Genomic DNA, 13,443 nt, shown 5'->3' on the forward strand with positions numbered 1-13,443 from the left:
GACTCTTTGGGAAACAGAGCAGCCTGGGTGCTCTCAGGACTGCAGAAGTACAACTGTGTGAGCACCTTTGTCTCCTCTTCATGCTAAGTCAGGCAGCATCTTTTAGCACCAGCAGCTACAGGGTGGGGGTGAGGAGCTTAGCAAGAGGGACGGGGAGGGGCAGGGGCAAAGGGCCCCTGGAGTGAAAATGCTGAGGCCCCCAGCTTCATTCTCCATGTCCTTCCCCAGGGCACACGGCCCTGATGCCGTGCTGATGGCTGAGGGCAACCCGCCCACGGAACTGACGCAGTCGCAGATGCTGCATATAGCCCAGCAGATCGCCGCGGGCATGGTCTACCTGGCGTCCCAGCACTTCGTGCACCGCGACTTGGCCACCAGGAACTGCCTGGTCGGGGAGAACTTGCTGGTGAAAATCGGGGACTTTGGGATGTCCCGGGACGTGTACAGCACTGACTACTACAGGGTGAGTAGCTGTGCAGATCAGAGACCCCAGGGACCTCTTTCCCTGCGGGACCCCTGCTGTATTTGTTTGCTGAGGCTGTCATAACAAAATATCATGACTGGGTGGCTTAAACGACAGACATGTGTTTCTCATGGCTCTGGAGGCTGGAAGTCCAAGCTCAAGGTGTGAGTGGGATTGGTTCCTCCTGAGGCCTCGCTCCTTAGCTTGCAGGTGGCTACCTTCTCACTATGCCCTCACACTGGGATGGTGACAACCCAATCCTTCCCTTTAGGTCTAAATTTCTTCTTTTAAGGACACCAGTCAGATTGGATTGCATCCCACCCTAATGGTCTTTTTAACTTAATCACCTATTTAAAGTCTTGTCTCCAAATACAGTCACATTTTGAGGCCCTGGAGGTGAGGTTATCAACGTATAAATTTTGGGGGGACACAGGTCATCAGCCCATAGCACCCACCCTGCTCTTGGCACTCCAGCGTGGTGGGTGAGATCTCCAAGAGTGAAGTCCTCAGTGTGAGAATCCTTCCAGAGAAAACTGAGGGCCTGGGGGAATTCCTGGTGAGGTTAAAGGATGCTGAGGTTTGGCTTTGATTCTGTGAAAGTACGCCTGGAGCCTTTGTTTGAGATTTGAACAAAAGTGAACTTGTTCACATAAATAATAGTACACCGGACTTTGGAAGTTCCCTCCAAGTGCCATCTTGGTTGAAAGCGGTTTAGCTTGGTGAGATGGAAGAAGTTTTATCCTGCCTGTTCCTAGACACTTCCACACAGCTTGTCTGGTGTTTCCACCACTGAAATCACTGAGAGGCAGAGTTGCAGACAGTGACTCAGATCCACTGATGACCTAGAACTGGCCCCCGGGATATGTTAACTTTGTTAACTGAGATTTTGGAACTCGGACATGAGAGAAAAGGGAATTTCTGGAAATGTTGAAGTTGTGATATTTAGAGTGAAGATTCGGGGTGGTGTTCTACCACTTTGATTTTCTACCAACCCTCAATTTGATTTTCTTGTGTGTTTTGCTGTTTTTCAAGGAGAGAGGAAGGGAAAAGGAAGGAAGGGAATAAATGTGCTGGTGTCTATAGCTTAACAGCATAAAGCACAGAACTGGCTACCTTTCATAATAGGGTAGGGCTGGTGAAGATGCTGGCTTTGCTCTTCTCATTGTTATTTATTTTTGAGGACGCACCTTCTCAGTTTATTTCCTGTTCCCCTTCCTGCAGTCTTGCTCACCTCTATGGCCTCTGCATTTTAGTGGGGTGAACTTTGCTATAATTAATGTAAGAAAATGAATCTATTGTCGTGCTCCATTATTCTTCATTTGACTGTTTTGTGGTGTTTTTTTTTTTTCTTGGTCACCTTGATAAGCATCATTTACATTTTGTGTGGCAAAAAGGAATAGAGACCACATGGAAAAAGATTCTCTTGGGTGTATTTGCAGGAGATGGGGGCACACTCTTAACTTCAAGTGTTCAAAATGTAGCTTAAAAGCAATGACTAGTTTGTTCAAGATATTTAAAACGTGGGGAGATTTTACCTACCAGAGATGGTCTCCTCTGCTAGTTCTACACCTTAATGAAAGTTCTTCCTTCCTTGATGGGGGCAGGGAAACACATGGATGATTCTCTGAAGAAAAGCTTTGCTGATCTTGGTGAGCACCCAAGGGAGGGACATGTGGCCCAGGCAAAGGCTTTCTCTCCGCAGTATTAGTAAAGGGTTCAACGTGCCTGGCACAAAAAGTAAGTGCTTGTTAAGTTTTTCCACCTAATTATTACCCAAATCAATAGACATACACTTCATCTCCAAACCTAGGACTTAACTGGATGGAACCTGGCATCCTCCTCTCTAGGAATCTCCAAAAATAATTTAAAGAAAAATACCTAAAATCTCAACAATAAAAAGATAAATCACTCAATTCGAAAGTAGGAGAAGGTTCTGAATAGACATTTCTCCAAAGACAACATCCACATGGTCAGTAAGCACATGAAAAGATGGGTGACATCATTAGTCTTTAGGGAAAATGCAAAGAAAACTCACAATAAGACACCATTTCACACCCCCTGAGATGACTACAATAGCAAGTGTTAGCCAGCCTGCAGAAAAATTGAAACTCTGGTACTTTCCTGGTGGGAATGTGAAATGGTGCAGCTGCTTTGGAAAACCATTTGGTAGTTCCTCAAAATGTTCAACATAGAGTTACCATGTAATTCAGTAATTCTACTGCTAGGCATGTACCCAAGAGAACTGAAATAATATGTTCCCACAAAAACTTGAACACAAATGTGCATGGTAGTATTACTATTAATAGCTAAAAAGTGGAAACAAGTTTATTGTCCATCAACTGATTAATGAATAAACAAAATGCGGTAATCCATACAATGGAATATTATTCAGCAGTACAAAAGAATAAAGTACTGATTCATGCTGCAACACAGATAAACCTCTAAAACAGTGTGCTAAGTGAAAGAAGTCAGACACAAAAGGCCACATACCATATGATTCCATTTATATGAAATGTCCAGAATAGGCAAATCCATAGAGACAGGAAGTAGATTAATGGTTACCGGGAGATGGGGGTGGGGAAGAATGGGAATTGACTGCTACTGCGTACAGGGTTTCTTTTGGGGGTGATGAAAATGTGCTAGAACTATATACAGTGGTGGCAATTGTACAACATTAATCATATACAAAAAAAAACATCGAATCATTCACTTTAAAGGCTAAATATTTTGGTACCTGAATTATATCTCAAAAAAGAAAAAAAAAGCATGAAAAGGAAAATAATAGCAAAACAGTGACCATCATTATGAACATAAGAAATTAATCTTGGTCATTTATTTACACATTGTAAAAACACTGGACTTTGCCATCTACCATATTTTAACATTTGTTAAAAAGAAAATCCTCCACTTAGGTGACAATATTCTGAAGTACTTTCTTCTGAAATGATCAGAAGAATAACGATTCCCAGTTCCTTTATTTGTTACATGATCTTGGAACTGGCTGAGTCACTAAGAAATGTGCTCCAGATGCCATGTTAATTTCACCCCCGTGGCCACTACTCAGTTGCAGTTGCAGGGTTAGTTTTTGTTTGATTTTCCCATTCAGGATGAGGGAAAAGAACCAGCCTTGCAATGGCCTCTGTTGCAGATGGGAATGGGCAAGACTAGGTAGGGAAGTGAAGGATGGATGCAAAACCTGACAATTTGCTAGCGGCCTAGGGAAACAAGGAAATGACACTTTATTTTGCCTTTCTAAAATATCAGAATGATGGTTCACCTTTTCGTTTCATGAAAGTGAATATTTGCCATCATAGAACTGGTTCTTGGGAGATGTTTGCTTATTGCCATATCGATGGGGCCCATTCTGTTGAGTTTGTCAAATGGACAAGCAGAAGCTGTTGATCTGTTTTACAGGAGAACTCCAGTGCCTCCTGCGGTGGCTAAGTCCCAGAGCACTCTTGCTTTTACATCAGTCATCCACCTATTGGGTCACTTGAAAGCTTAACCTTGAACCCATCCCCTTCACAGTGTCTCTTCAACTTCTCTATCACCATTGCTGGGGTAATGTGTTCTCCTTACGATTCAGGTTTCTCATTTGCTGGCACCTTAGTAATTCTTAAAATTTTTTTTCATTATTTTATCCCTATCCTCTTCAACACTCTGCACTGAACTCCAAGGTGAGAAGCTGCTTTAGCTGATGTGAGCTGTCGTCACCAATGTTAAAAATTCTTTCCATCGCAGTAATGGGACACAGTTGTGTGTGGGTTTTTTTTGTTTGTTTTTGGTTTTGGTTTTGTTTTCTGACCAGGGCTATCTTATGTGGAAGAATGGTGATTGGGCATGGAGTCAACTGAATTGCATAAAATGTTCCTTATCTTTAAGGAAGAACCATTCCCACTAGAAGTCCAAGCCTTCCACTCATGGTGGCTTATAAGCAGCCTTGAGAGATAGCCATGTCTCTGTGCAATTCATGGCAGGAGGGGCGGGTGGCAGCTGTTCTTTCGTTACAGGGGAGCTGGTAGCACCAGGAAATGGCTGCCTCCAGGCGTCCACCCTGTTGCAGCTGAGCTAATTATACCTTCCCAATGAAGGGAGAAATCGGAACACTACATTTGCATTGAAACCAGCCCAACATGGTGGGTCCAAAATTACTCTAGCATTTATGTTCTCTGAATTGTTTTAATTAGCAGCTCTGCAGTACCAGTCTTTTGTTTTTTTTGTTTCTTTCCTCCACTGGCATAACCTGACATTTAGGAAACATCTGAACCAGATTTCGGTCACATTCTGCCTGTTGGAGACCTAGGGTCTCACTCTACTTGGTCATGCCTGTGCCGCATTGAGACCATTTAAATTTTTGTAATGTGCCCCTTGGGTGGTTTGCATTGTTTGTTTTTAACATATGCTTAAAATGTATGTGATCTGTTGATGAGTGGAGGGCCCCAAACATCTCCAATCCTAGCTGTTAAATCTTGTTCTCTCTTGGGCTTCAGCTTTATGTTGGAGTGGTAAGAAACCCTGTCCTTTAATTTATCTTCCACTTAAGAAAAGAAAAGGAAGAAGAATAAGCAAAGTGATTTATAGTAGACATTTACAGAAACAAATGAATATAACTTGGCTGAGCAAGGCCAGGGCAGAACTCTAAAGTGTTAAAGAGATGTCAGCAGCAAATTCCAGGAAATCATCATTAGATGCCCACTCCCAGTTTATCAACTGGGAAGAGAAAGGAAGATGTGTGGTACCAAGACCAGCTAATATAGCAAGTGGCCAGATGAACAGATGTGAATTTTAGCACCTTTCACCTTACCCTACTCACCTTAGAGGTTTCCAAGGGTTGATGAACTGGAAAATATAGTCCTGAGCCACAGAAGGGAGAAGGTTTAGTAATTTAAGAACTGGCCAAGCATGTAAGAAATAATCAAGAGTTAACCATCATTCCTTGGTCTTTAAAAAGAATGTGTTTATTTTTAAGAAATATTTTTATGTAATGTGAATATTTCGAGATAGGTAGGTGGATGGATGGATGGATGGATGGATGGATGGATAGATTGATTGACTGACTGATTGATTAATAGAAAGATAGACTCATTCCACAGATGTTTTTACCATCTTGTTTTGTCATGTACTAACACCATTCCCTCTATGAGGAGCAGCATAAGAGGAGGTTTCAGTTTCACCTCTACCCTGACTTCCTCTTAGCAGAATAATTGCTCACAAATATGTGATTTTTCTATACTCCATACAAAGAGGCATCACAGCATAGAGTACCTTGCTTCAAGGAAACTGGCTCATATCTATGTCTCTCATTAATATGAGAGCTGATAGAAGATAAGTCTTACACATCTTTGTTTCTGCAGAAACTGGCACAGTGCATGGCGCATATGAGGTGGTCAGTACATGATTGTTGAACAGGACTCCCACCAGGACTCCCACTTTTTGTGTGTGCTTTTGTAGCCCTGCAGGTGAATAAAGAAGGTACTCAGATTTGTATTTGGGTCTGGCTTTGAAGCTAGGAGTGTTGACTTCAGGAAGTAAAGCTAGGAATATAGGACCATCCCTATCTCAGACAACATTTTCTTTGCAGTGAAGAGCCCAGGGCTAAAACTTACTTCTATTTATTACCATAATAAGAAAATTTCCTCCTGTAAACTATGTCTAGAACCTTTGAAACCAGGCACAATATTCAATTTAAAGGGCAAATCAGTTCCTTCCTAAAAGAGGGATGTCCTCTGTGTCATTGACTCTCATTTGCATGGATCATTTTCTTATTTTTCTCATCACTATATAATACTTAGACAATAATTCTTAGCTTTCACATGAACAATTATAGATCTTTCTGTTTGGGCTCTTTTGATTAAAGTATACTTAAAACCATAAGAGGTTGTTTATTTTATGAAATCATCTTCAATTAATGCTTCTTACAACACTTAGAGCACAGTTCAGAGGAACCCGTCTGCCAGGGAGAAGTCTATTGAGTTCAGACTATTTCTGTATTAAACTGGACTTGCATAAACTGTTTCAAGGTTCTAAATTGGTTTAATTTGTATTCATAGCCTTCCTAAGAACCTTTTACATATGCTTTGGAGTTGCCACAGGGTGAGCGTGAGAGTCCTCTCATTCATTCATTTTATCAGTACATGTTTATGAAACAACTACTATGTGCTAGATGCAATAGTAGATGCAAAAAGCATCTAGACTTTTTAAAGAAAGACACCTAGGCTCTACTTTGAGGAGTTCCCAGACATTTTAATACAATGTGATAAATGCTGTAATGTAGATACAAAATGGGAACCCAAAAGAAGAAGCCTCCAGCCTACTTTGGAAACTCAGAGTAGGGTTCTCAGGGACACGACGTTTGAGCTGGTATTTAAGATATAGACCCTAAATTGTTCCATTTGCAAGGAGGCCCTAGGCCAGGATAGAGAGGAAGACAGAAAGTAGGATATAAGGAGAGACGTCAATGTAAACATCACAGTATGTGATCCAGGAGTGGGGTCTTCTTTGCTATTCTTCTGAGGCTATCAAAATATGCTCTTGAGGCTATTATCACATTTCACAGGGGTTTTTGCCATGCCAAAGACTTTGGACTTGATCCTTTGGCAGTGTGGAGCCACTGAGAGATTCTACACTGGAAAATGACATATTAGATTGCATTCTGATATGTCATATGATCTATGAAATAGATCCGCCAAACAGATCCCAACATCTTCACCTCTGTACTTATTTGATTTGCCTAGAGCAGGGTCTCTCACCCATCAGCTGTCAGTGGGTGTGCTTCAAAAATGTGATCTTGTAATCATAAGGTAAGCAATCTCTTTCCTTGATGCAGAACTCCTCAGAGCCTTTAATCTATTGCTATGCCTTGTGATCTTTTAACAAAGGCTATAGAAACTTTTGGAAACCAGCATGGAGACACGTTATTCCAGTTCTTGGTACCGTCCTTCACCCAACTGGTGAAGAATGCTAGCAGTAGATGGGTAAATCCTTGTGTCCCCTTTTTTTTTTTGGTCTTCTGAGTCTCTTTTTCTTGAAATCACTAGTCCCTATACTTTATACGTAGAAGTGCTACATTCAGAAATTAGGTATGCTTCCAGGTGCACTGGGAATGACAGTAGGGAAAAGTGGACATTGCCCATTGGCTTGGATGGGGCAGAATAAGTCTGATGCCTCAAGGTCCTAAGAGGTCTCTCCTCCTCCAGTTTTGAAACAGTTGGGCCTCCGCTTTCTCATGCCTGTGATATTCTATGCTTTTGCCTCACTCAGACCAGAGCCTCTTCTAAAAGTAAGCTGGCAACAAAGAGTTAGCTGGGGTACAGAGGGAAGAGCATCCAATTTGGAGCCTGAAGACAGATATTCAAGTCTCTGATTTCCTTTTCTACCCTTATGATCATATCAGTTAGGAACGTGTTTAGCCTAAGGAACCAATATGCTACTAAAGGTGGCTAAGCAGATAAGGGGTTGTTTTACTCAAGTGAAAGGAAGTTCAGAAGCAGGCAATTTCTGATTGCTTTCCAGTGTCAGAGCTGTGGATTGGCACTGGAGATGTCCTTGGTCTTTCCCTCCTGGCTGCAAGATGGCTGCAGCAACTCCAAACATTAAAACTGCAATCCGAGGAGGAAGGCCAGGTTGCTGCACAGAGCAGATTGTTTTTTCCTGCACACCTTTTTCCATCAGGGCATAAATCTTTCCTAGAACATCCCCTCTGCAAATACTTCTTTTTGTACCTCATTGGCCAGAGGTGGGTCAAGACTAAGGGCTGAGCTCACTCGCCAGAGATCAATGACTTGTTACCAAAGACCTAGACAAAACTGCAATTCTGTTACAGAGAAAAAGGAAGCAAATGGCTTTGGGGTCATCAAAGAAAATTATCTGTCACATTGACCTTATGCATCATGATAACATCTGTTTCTTTATTTGCAATGAGCCCCTGCCTTTAAAAGTTGAGAACTATAAATCGAAGTGATACAAAATAATTGCTTGTTCTTCTGTGTTAATGCTTCTTTTTGCTCTGGCTGCTTTTAAGATTTTCTCTTTATTACTGGTCTTGGGCAATTTGATTATGATATGCCTTAGTATTGTTGTATTTATATTTATTGTGCTTGGACTCACTGGATTTCTTGGATTTGTGGGTTTATAGTTTTCATCAGTTCAGAATTTTTTGGCTATTCTTTGCTCAAATATTAATTCTGCTTTTCCCACCAACCCCCTACGGACTCCAATTTCACTTATAATAAGCCACTTGACACTGTCTCATGACTCACTGAGCTGTTTCCATGTTTTTGAATTCTGTTTTTTCTGTGTGTTTCATTTTGGATAGTTTTTGTTATTATGTCACCAAGTTCAGTAATTTTTTTTCTCCTGCAATGTCTAATTTGCCATTATTCTCATCCAGTATAGTCTCCATTTCACACTTTGCTGTTTTCATTTCTGGAAGTTCAATATGGGCCTTTTCTTATATCTACCATGTCTCTAGTTAACTTTTTAAGCATATGGAATATTTGTCATAATAAATATTTCAATGTATTTGTAATTCTAACATCTGTATCTATCCTTAACCAGGTTCCGTTGATTGAGTTTTCTCCTCATTGTGGGTCATATTTTCTGCTCCTTTGCATGCCTGGTAGTTTTAAGTTGGAAGCCAGACGTTGTGAATTTCACCTTGTTGGATGCTGGATGTTTTTGTTTTCCTGTAAATATTTCTGAGCTTTGTTATGGAATGCATTTATATTGCATAGGAACAGTTTGATCCTTTTGTGTGTTACTGTTAAGATTTATTGGTCAAGACCACAGCAATGCTTACTTTAGGGCTTATTTCCCACTATTGAGGCAAGATCCTCCTGTGTACTCTGCCCAATGCCCCATGAATCCGGAGGTCCTCACCCTGCTTCATAGGAACCAGCTTTATTTCTCACCCTGTGTGAGCACTGGGCACTGTTTTCTCAGATCTTTTGGGAAGTTTTTCCTTCGGCCATGAATAGTATCCTCACATGCACGCACTGATCAGAACTCAGCTCGGTATTCAACGGGCATCCTCTGCAGATCTTCAGAGTTCTTTCTACGTGCAGCTCTCTCTTCTCTGGTATTCTGTCCTTTCAACGCTAGCCACTTTGATCTCCCCAGACTCTCAGCTCCATCTCCCCAACTTAGGGAGCTTGTTGGACTCTTGGGCTGCCCACTCTGTCTTTCTCAATGAATTAAGCTCACAATGTTTGTTTCTCATCTCTCAGATCACTCACTGTCCTTCATTGCCTGTTGTCTAGTATGAAAACAATTTTTTCACATATGAAGCCATTTTTTGGTTGTTACTCCATCTTGCCTAAAAGCAGAAGATGGTTATCATTTCTCTTGATAACGAATATATCATTTTGAAAATCTACCAGTGAACTGCTTACAAGCTGCAGCATGGCAAACAAGTTCTCTCATCGCTTTAAGACAGTTACTTCCTGTGAAGGTTTTTTTCCTTTTTAATTAAATAACTTACATTTACATAATACTTTTTCTACAATTAAAGTTTCCCTGCCTACACAGAATTATTACTTAAGTAGGAGAGTATTCTCCATCTCCAGTGAGTACTGAGCAAGAGGAAATTATCTTAGCCTACTTGTTACCTTTGAGAGATTCCCTGGGCTAAAAATGTGAATTGGTTCAAGAAGGCTTTGAAAAAAAAATGTGTAGGCAGAATATTAGTAATGCTACCCACTTTTCACATTCTCCCACAGTCTTTGCCTATGGTTGGGGTCAAACACCTTGGATGGATGGAATGGCTGAATTAATCCAAGATAGTTTTGCAGACATAGTTCTTAACCATGCCTCTTTAATGTATAAATACCAAGTAAGATGTATTCTGTTCCCCAAGGAAAACCACACATGTCCTGGGGAGAAGAGACGTAAATGAATCACTCTGATACTAGGCAGTGTGATACATGTTATGGAGAGCAGAGATAAACTGATTTGGGGGGAGATGTGGGATGACATCTGGAAAATTCTCTGAAAGCAACAGAATTTGAGGTGGGCCTTAAAGGATAAATAGCAGGTAGAGATGTTGTTAATCGCAAAGACTATTGCCTGTGATGGATGTTATAAATACAATTAGATGACCTGTTAACAAGTACTTTTTTGGGAGGATGTAGAAGTTCTAATTTTGAACTCCACATGCCTCACAGAATGGTAGGCACTTCCTAAGTTCTTACAGATCATGACAATTGCCTAAAAGGAGCTTCCAAGAAAGATTCTATAATATTCTTCTTGTAAGTCTTTCAAAATGAAGATGCTCTTCAAAGTAGTGGGTCTTCAGGATGAAAATTACTCCTGAGTCCAAGCATGATTTGACTTCATCTTTCAACTCTCCATATCAATCTCTTAAAATTCTGTCCTCCGGTCAGTATTTCAAATTTCTACCTAGTCTATTTGTCTATGTATGAGAGACTAGAAAACTCCAAGATATTGTTTCATCAACATAGCATAATACTGGATACCTACGGAGACGTGAAAAACACCAGGGTTTCTCTTTCTGCAGAGCTGCAGTGGCTTTCCCTGTTGATCATCCTATTGGTGACCATAAGAACTTAGCACAGTCATGTTGCCTGAGGGATTCTGCTTACCAGGTACAACTAGTTTAAATTTGACTCTATGAAGAGAATTATCAAACATAAAATAGCTTATGATATCCAACTAAGAGAAAAGGTCTGAAATTCTTTTTATGCTGATGGAGGCATGGAAGTATGATCTTACCTAGTACTATAGAACTTCCTACTGCATGGGCTCCTAAGCTTGGTCACACATCTGAATACCCCAGAGTGTCTTTTGCGTAATGTTGATTTTTGGGCTTCACTTGACATATACTGATTCAGCATCTTGAAAGCGATGAGATTTGGGAATTTATATTCTTCACAAGCTTCTTAGCTGAGTCTGATGTACAGCCAAGTGTAGAGCTATGTTTTTGTTTGTTTGTTTGTTTGTTTGTTTTGAAATGGAGTCTTACTCTGCCACCCAAGCTGGAGTGTAATGGCACAATATTAGTTCACTGCAACCTCCACTTCCCGGGTTCAAGTGATTCTCCTGCCTCAGCCTCCCGAGCAGCTGGGATTACAGGCACCTGCCACCACACTGGGCTAAATTTTTGTATTTTTAGTAGACACGGGGTTTCACTGTGCTGGCCAGCCTGGTCTTGAACTCCTGGCCTTATGATCTGCCCCCCTCAGCCTCCCAAAGTGCTGGGATTACAGGTGTAAGCCACTGCGCCCAGCCAGTGTAGAGCTATTATATAGGCACTGCTCAGGTAGACTTACAGAAAGTAGACAAGGATATAACACGGTCTCCTCTATGCTGAGATTCAAGTGGTAACTTTACAAAAGGTCTTAGTTATCAAGCTTCTAAAGGAGAATAGTTGCTGTGAAAAATTCTCTCAACCATGACCCTTGACTTTCCTGATAGAGATGGTATTACCATAATTAATGGATTTTTAGGACTTCTGATGGGAAAGACCCTCTGAATTTTAATCACTAGTGCACAGTCATATCCTACTCTCTTGAACATCGGAGCTTAGGTTCATTGAACCATGACATTTCCGAATGAACCCGAGAACTATTTCTTACGGTATCAGTTAGTAAACGAAGTGCTATTTGAGGCTCTCTTCTCTCATCCTGGGAGGTGAGCTTGACTCATTCTTTAGGTAATGTTGTCAAAGACATCATGAGGATCACAAGAGAAACAGAGCAAGCAGCAGGTGGAAAGTGATGCACCATGTTCCTGGACATGCCAACACAGAGCACACCACCGCCCCCGCTCTGCAACCCCTCTCCACAAGGAGCTGGGGCTCCCAGGCTGGTGGTCTAGGCAGACCCCTGCTGGCCTTCTCTGTCACTGCATGGTTGTATATCTGTGTGGGTGACGACTGGTGGAGGCCCTACGCAGGAAATGCAAGAAAAGGCTTGTGGAGAGTCAAACAGCTTGTCAAGGTATCCTTGTGGGTGTCTGTATTGAAGTGTCACAGTATGAAGGCATTTTATTAGCAGCTATTTTAGAATCCGAACACTGAAATGGAACAGTTTCTTCCCTACATGGCATTTCCAGGCTGGCTTCCTCCCTCACAGCCTTACGACAGCACCAGCCTTCTCATAAGGGGGTGGAGAACATGACGCTGGGCTCCTTTGACGGCGGAGCCCAGCTATGTGGCCCACGCCCTCAGCCCTGGAGATAATTTGGTTCATTCACATGTTGGTGATGACAGAGATACTGCAGCGGAAGCTGGGGAGGATTTGAGGCTCATGCCTCGCCTTTGTGTGCAGCACAGAAATCTTCCTGGGTTTTGGAAAGGTATGGAGAGATTGATGCCCGGGGTTAAGGGCATGGAGGGAACATCCACTCAAAGGAGAAATTGCAGGGTGAGTGATGTCCAACCTCAGTATGGCTTTTTTCTGCAGCTACCACGGGGGCTTAAGTTCTTCCCAGCTGTCTTAGGGCAAGTAGTGAATTTCTTTCTGGAAAACTCATTAGACTTCATTGTAGGAACAACGACCTTAGAAGACTCCTGTTAATGTCTTAGAGGGCTGATGTGGGGTCTTGTAAGGAAGACTGACATACCTGGCCTCCTTTTATGTCTCAGCTTGGCATGTAACCCTCTCAGCCATCTTCCAATTTACTGATGAGAAAAATAATATTCAGGGATGTGAAGTCACTTTCCTGAAGTGCCCTCCCTTATGCCTCTGGCAGACTGGCATCTGAGCTCCTGTTCTCAAACAAAAACTCCATGCTCTTCCCACTCTGAAAGCTTCTCTGTGCCCTCAGCACACCCCTGGCTCCTCTAGTCTTCTCCCTGAGAGGTGGACAAGGGTTGCCTGGTGTATTCTCAGAGCTCTGCCCTTTGTAATCATAAAAGATCCGTCTAGGACAGTGGCCCACTGTGCAGAGCAAAGTTCTAAAGCTGTGTTGGTTGGAAGAAGAAAAGGGATACTCCAAATTTCAGAACCATGGCTTTTTAGATT

The 13,443-nt window shown here is 41.9% G+C and overlaps 1 protein-coding gene across 8 annotated transcripts in view; it reads left to right on the top strand.

The window, feature by feature from the left end:
* The window catches only part of NTRK2 (neurotrophic receptor tyrosine kinase 2), a 358,350-nt gene that overhangs the window by 285,908 nt on the left and 58,999 nt on the right, over positions 1 to 13,443 (top strand). For all 8 annotated transcript variants that reach the window (XM_055350885.2, XM_055350887.2, XM_031014287.3 and 5 more), the window contains one exon: positions 229 to 463. In XM_055350885.2, the coding sequence (XP_055206860.1) occupies positions 229 to 463 (235 nt within the window). The remainder of the gene's footprint in view (positions 1 to 228; positions 464 to 13,443) is intronic.

The sequence above is a fragment of the Gorilla gorilla genome, chromosome 13 (assembly GCF_029281585.2).
Source record: "Gorilla gorilla gorilla isolate KB3781 chromosome 13, NHGRI_mGorGor1-v2.1_pri, whole genome shotgun sequence".
Lineage (NCBI taxonomy): Eukaryota > Metazoa > Chordata > Mammalia > Primates > Hominidae > Gorilla > Gorilla gorilla.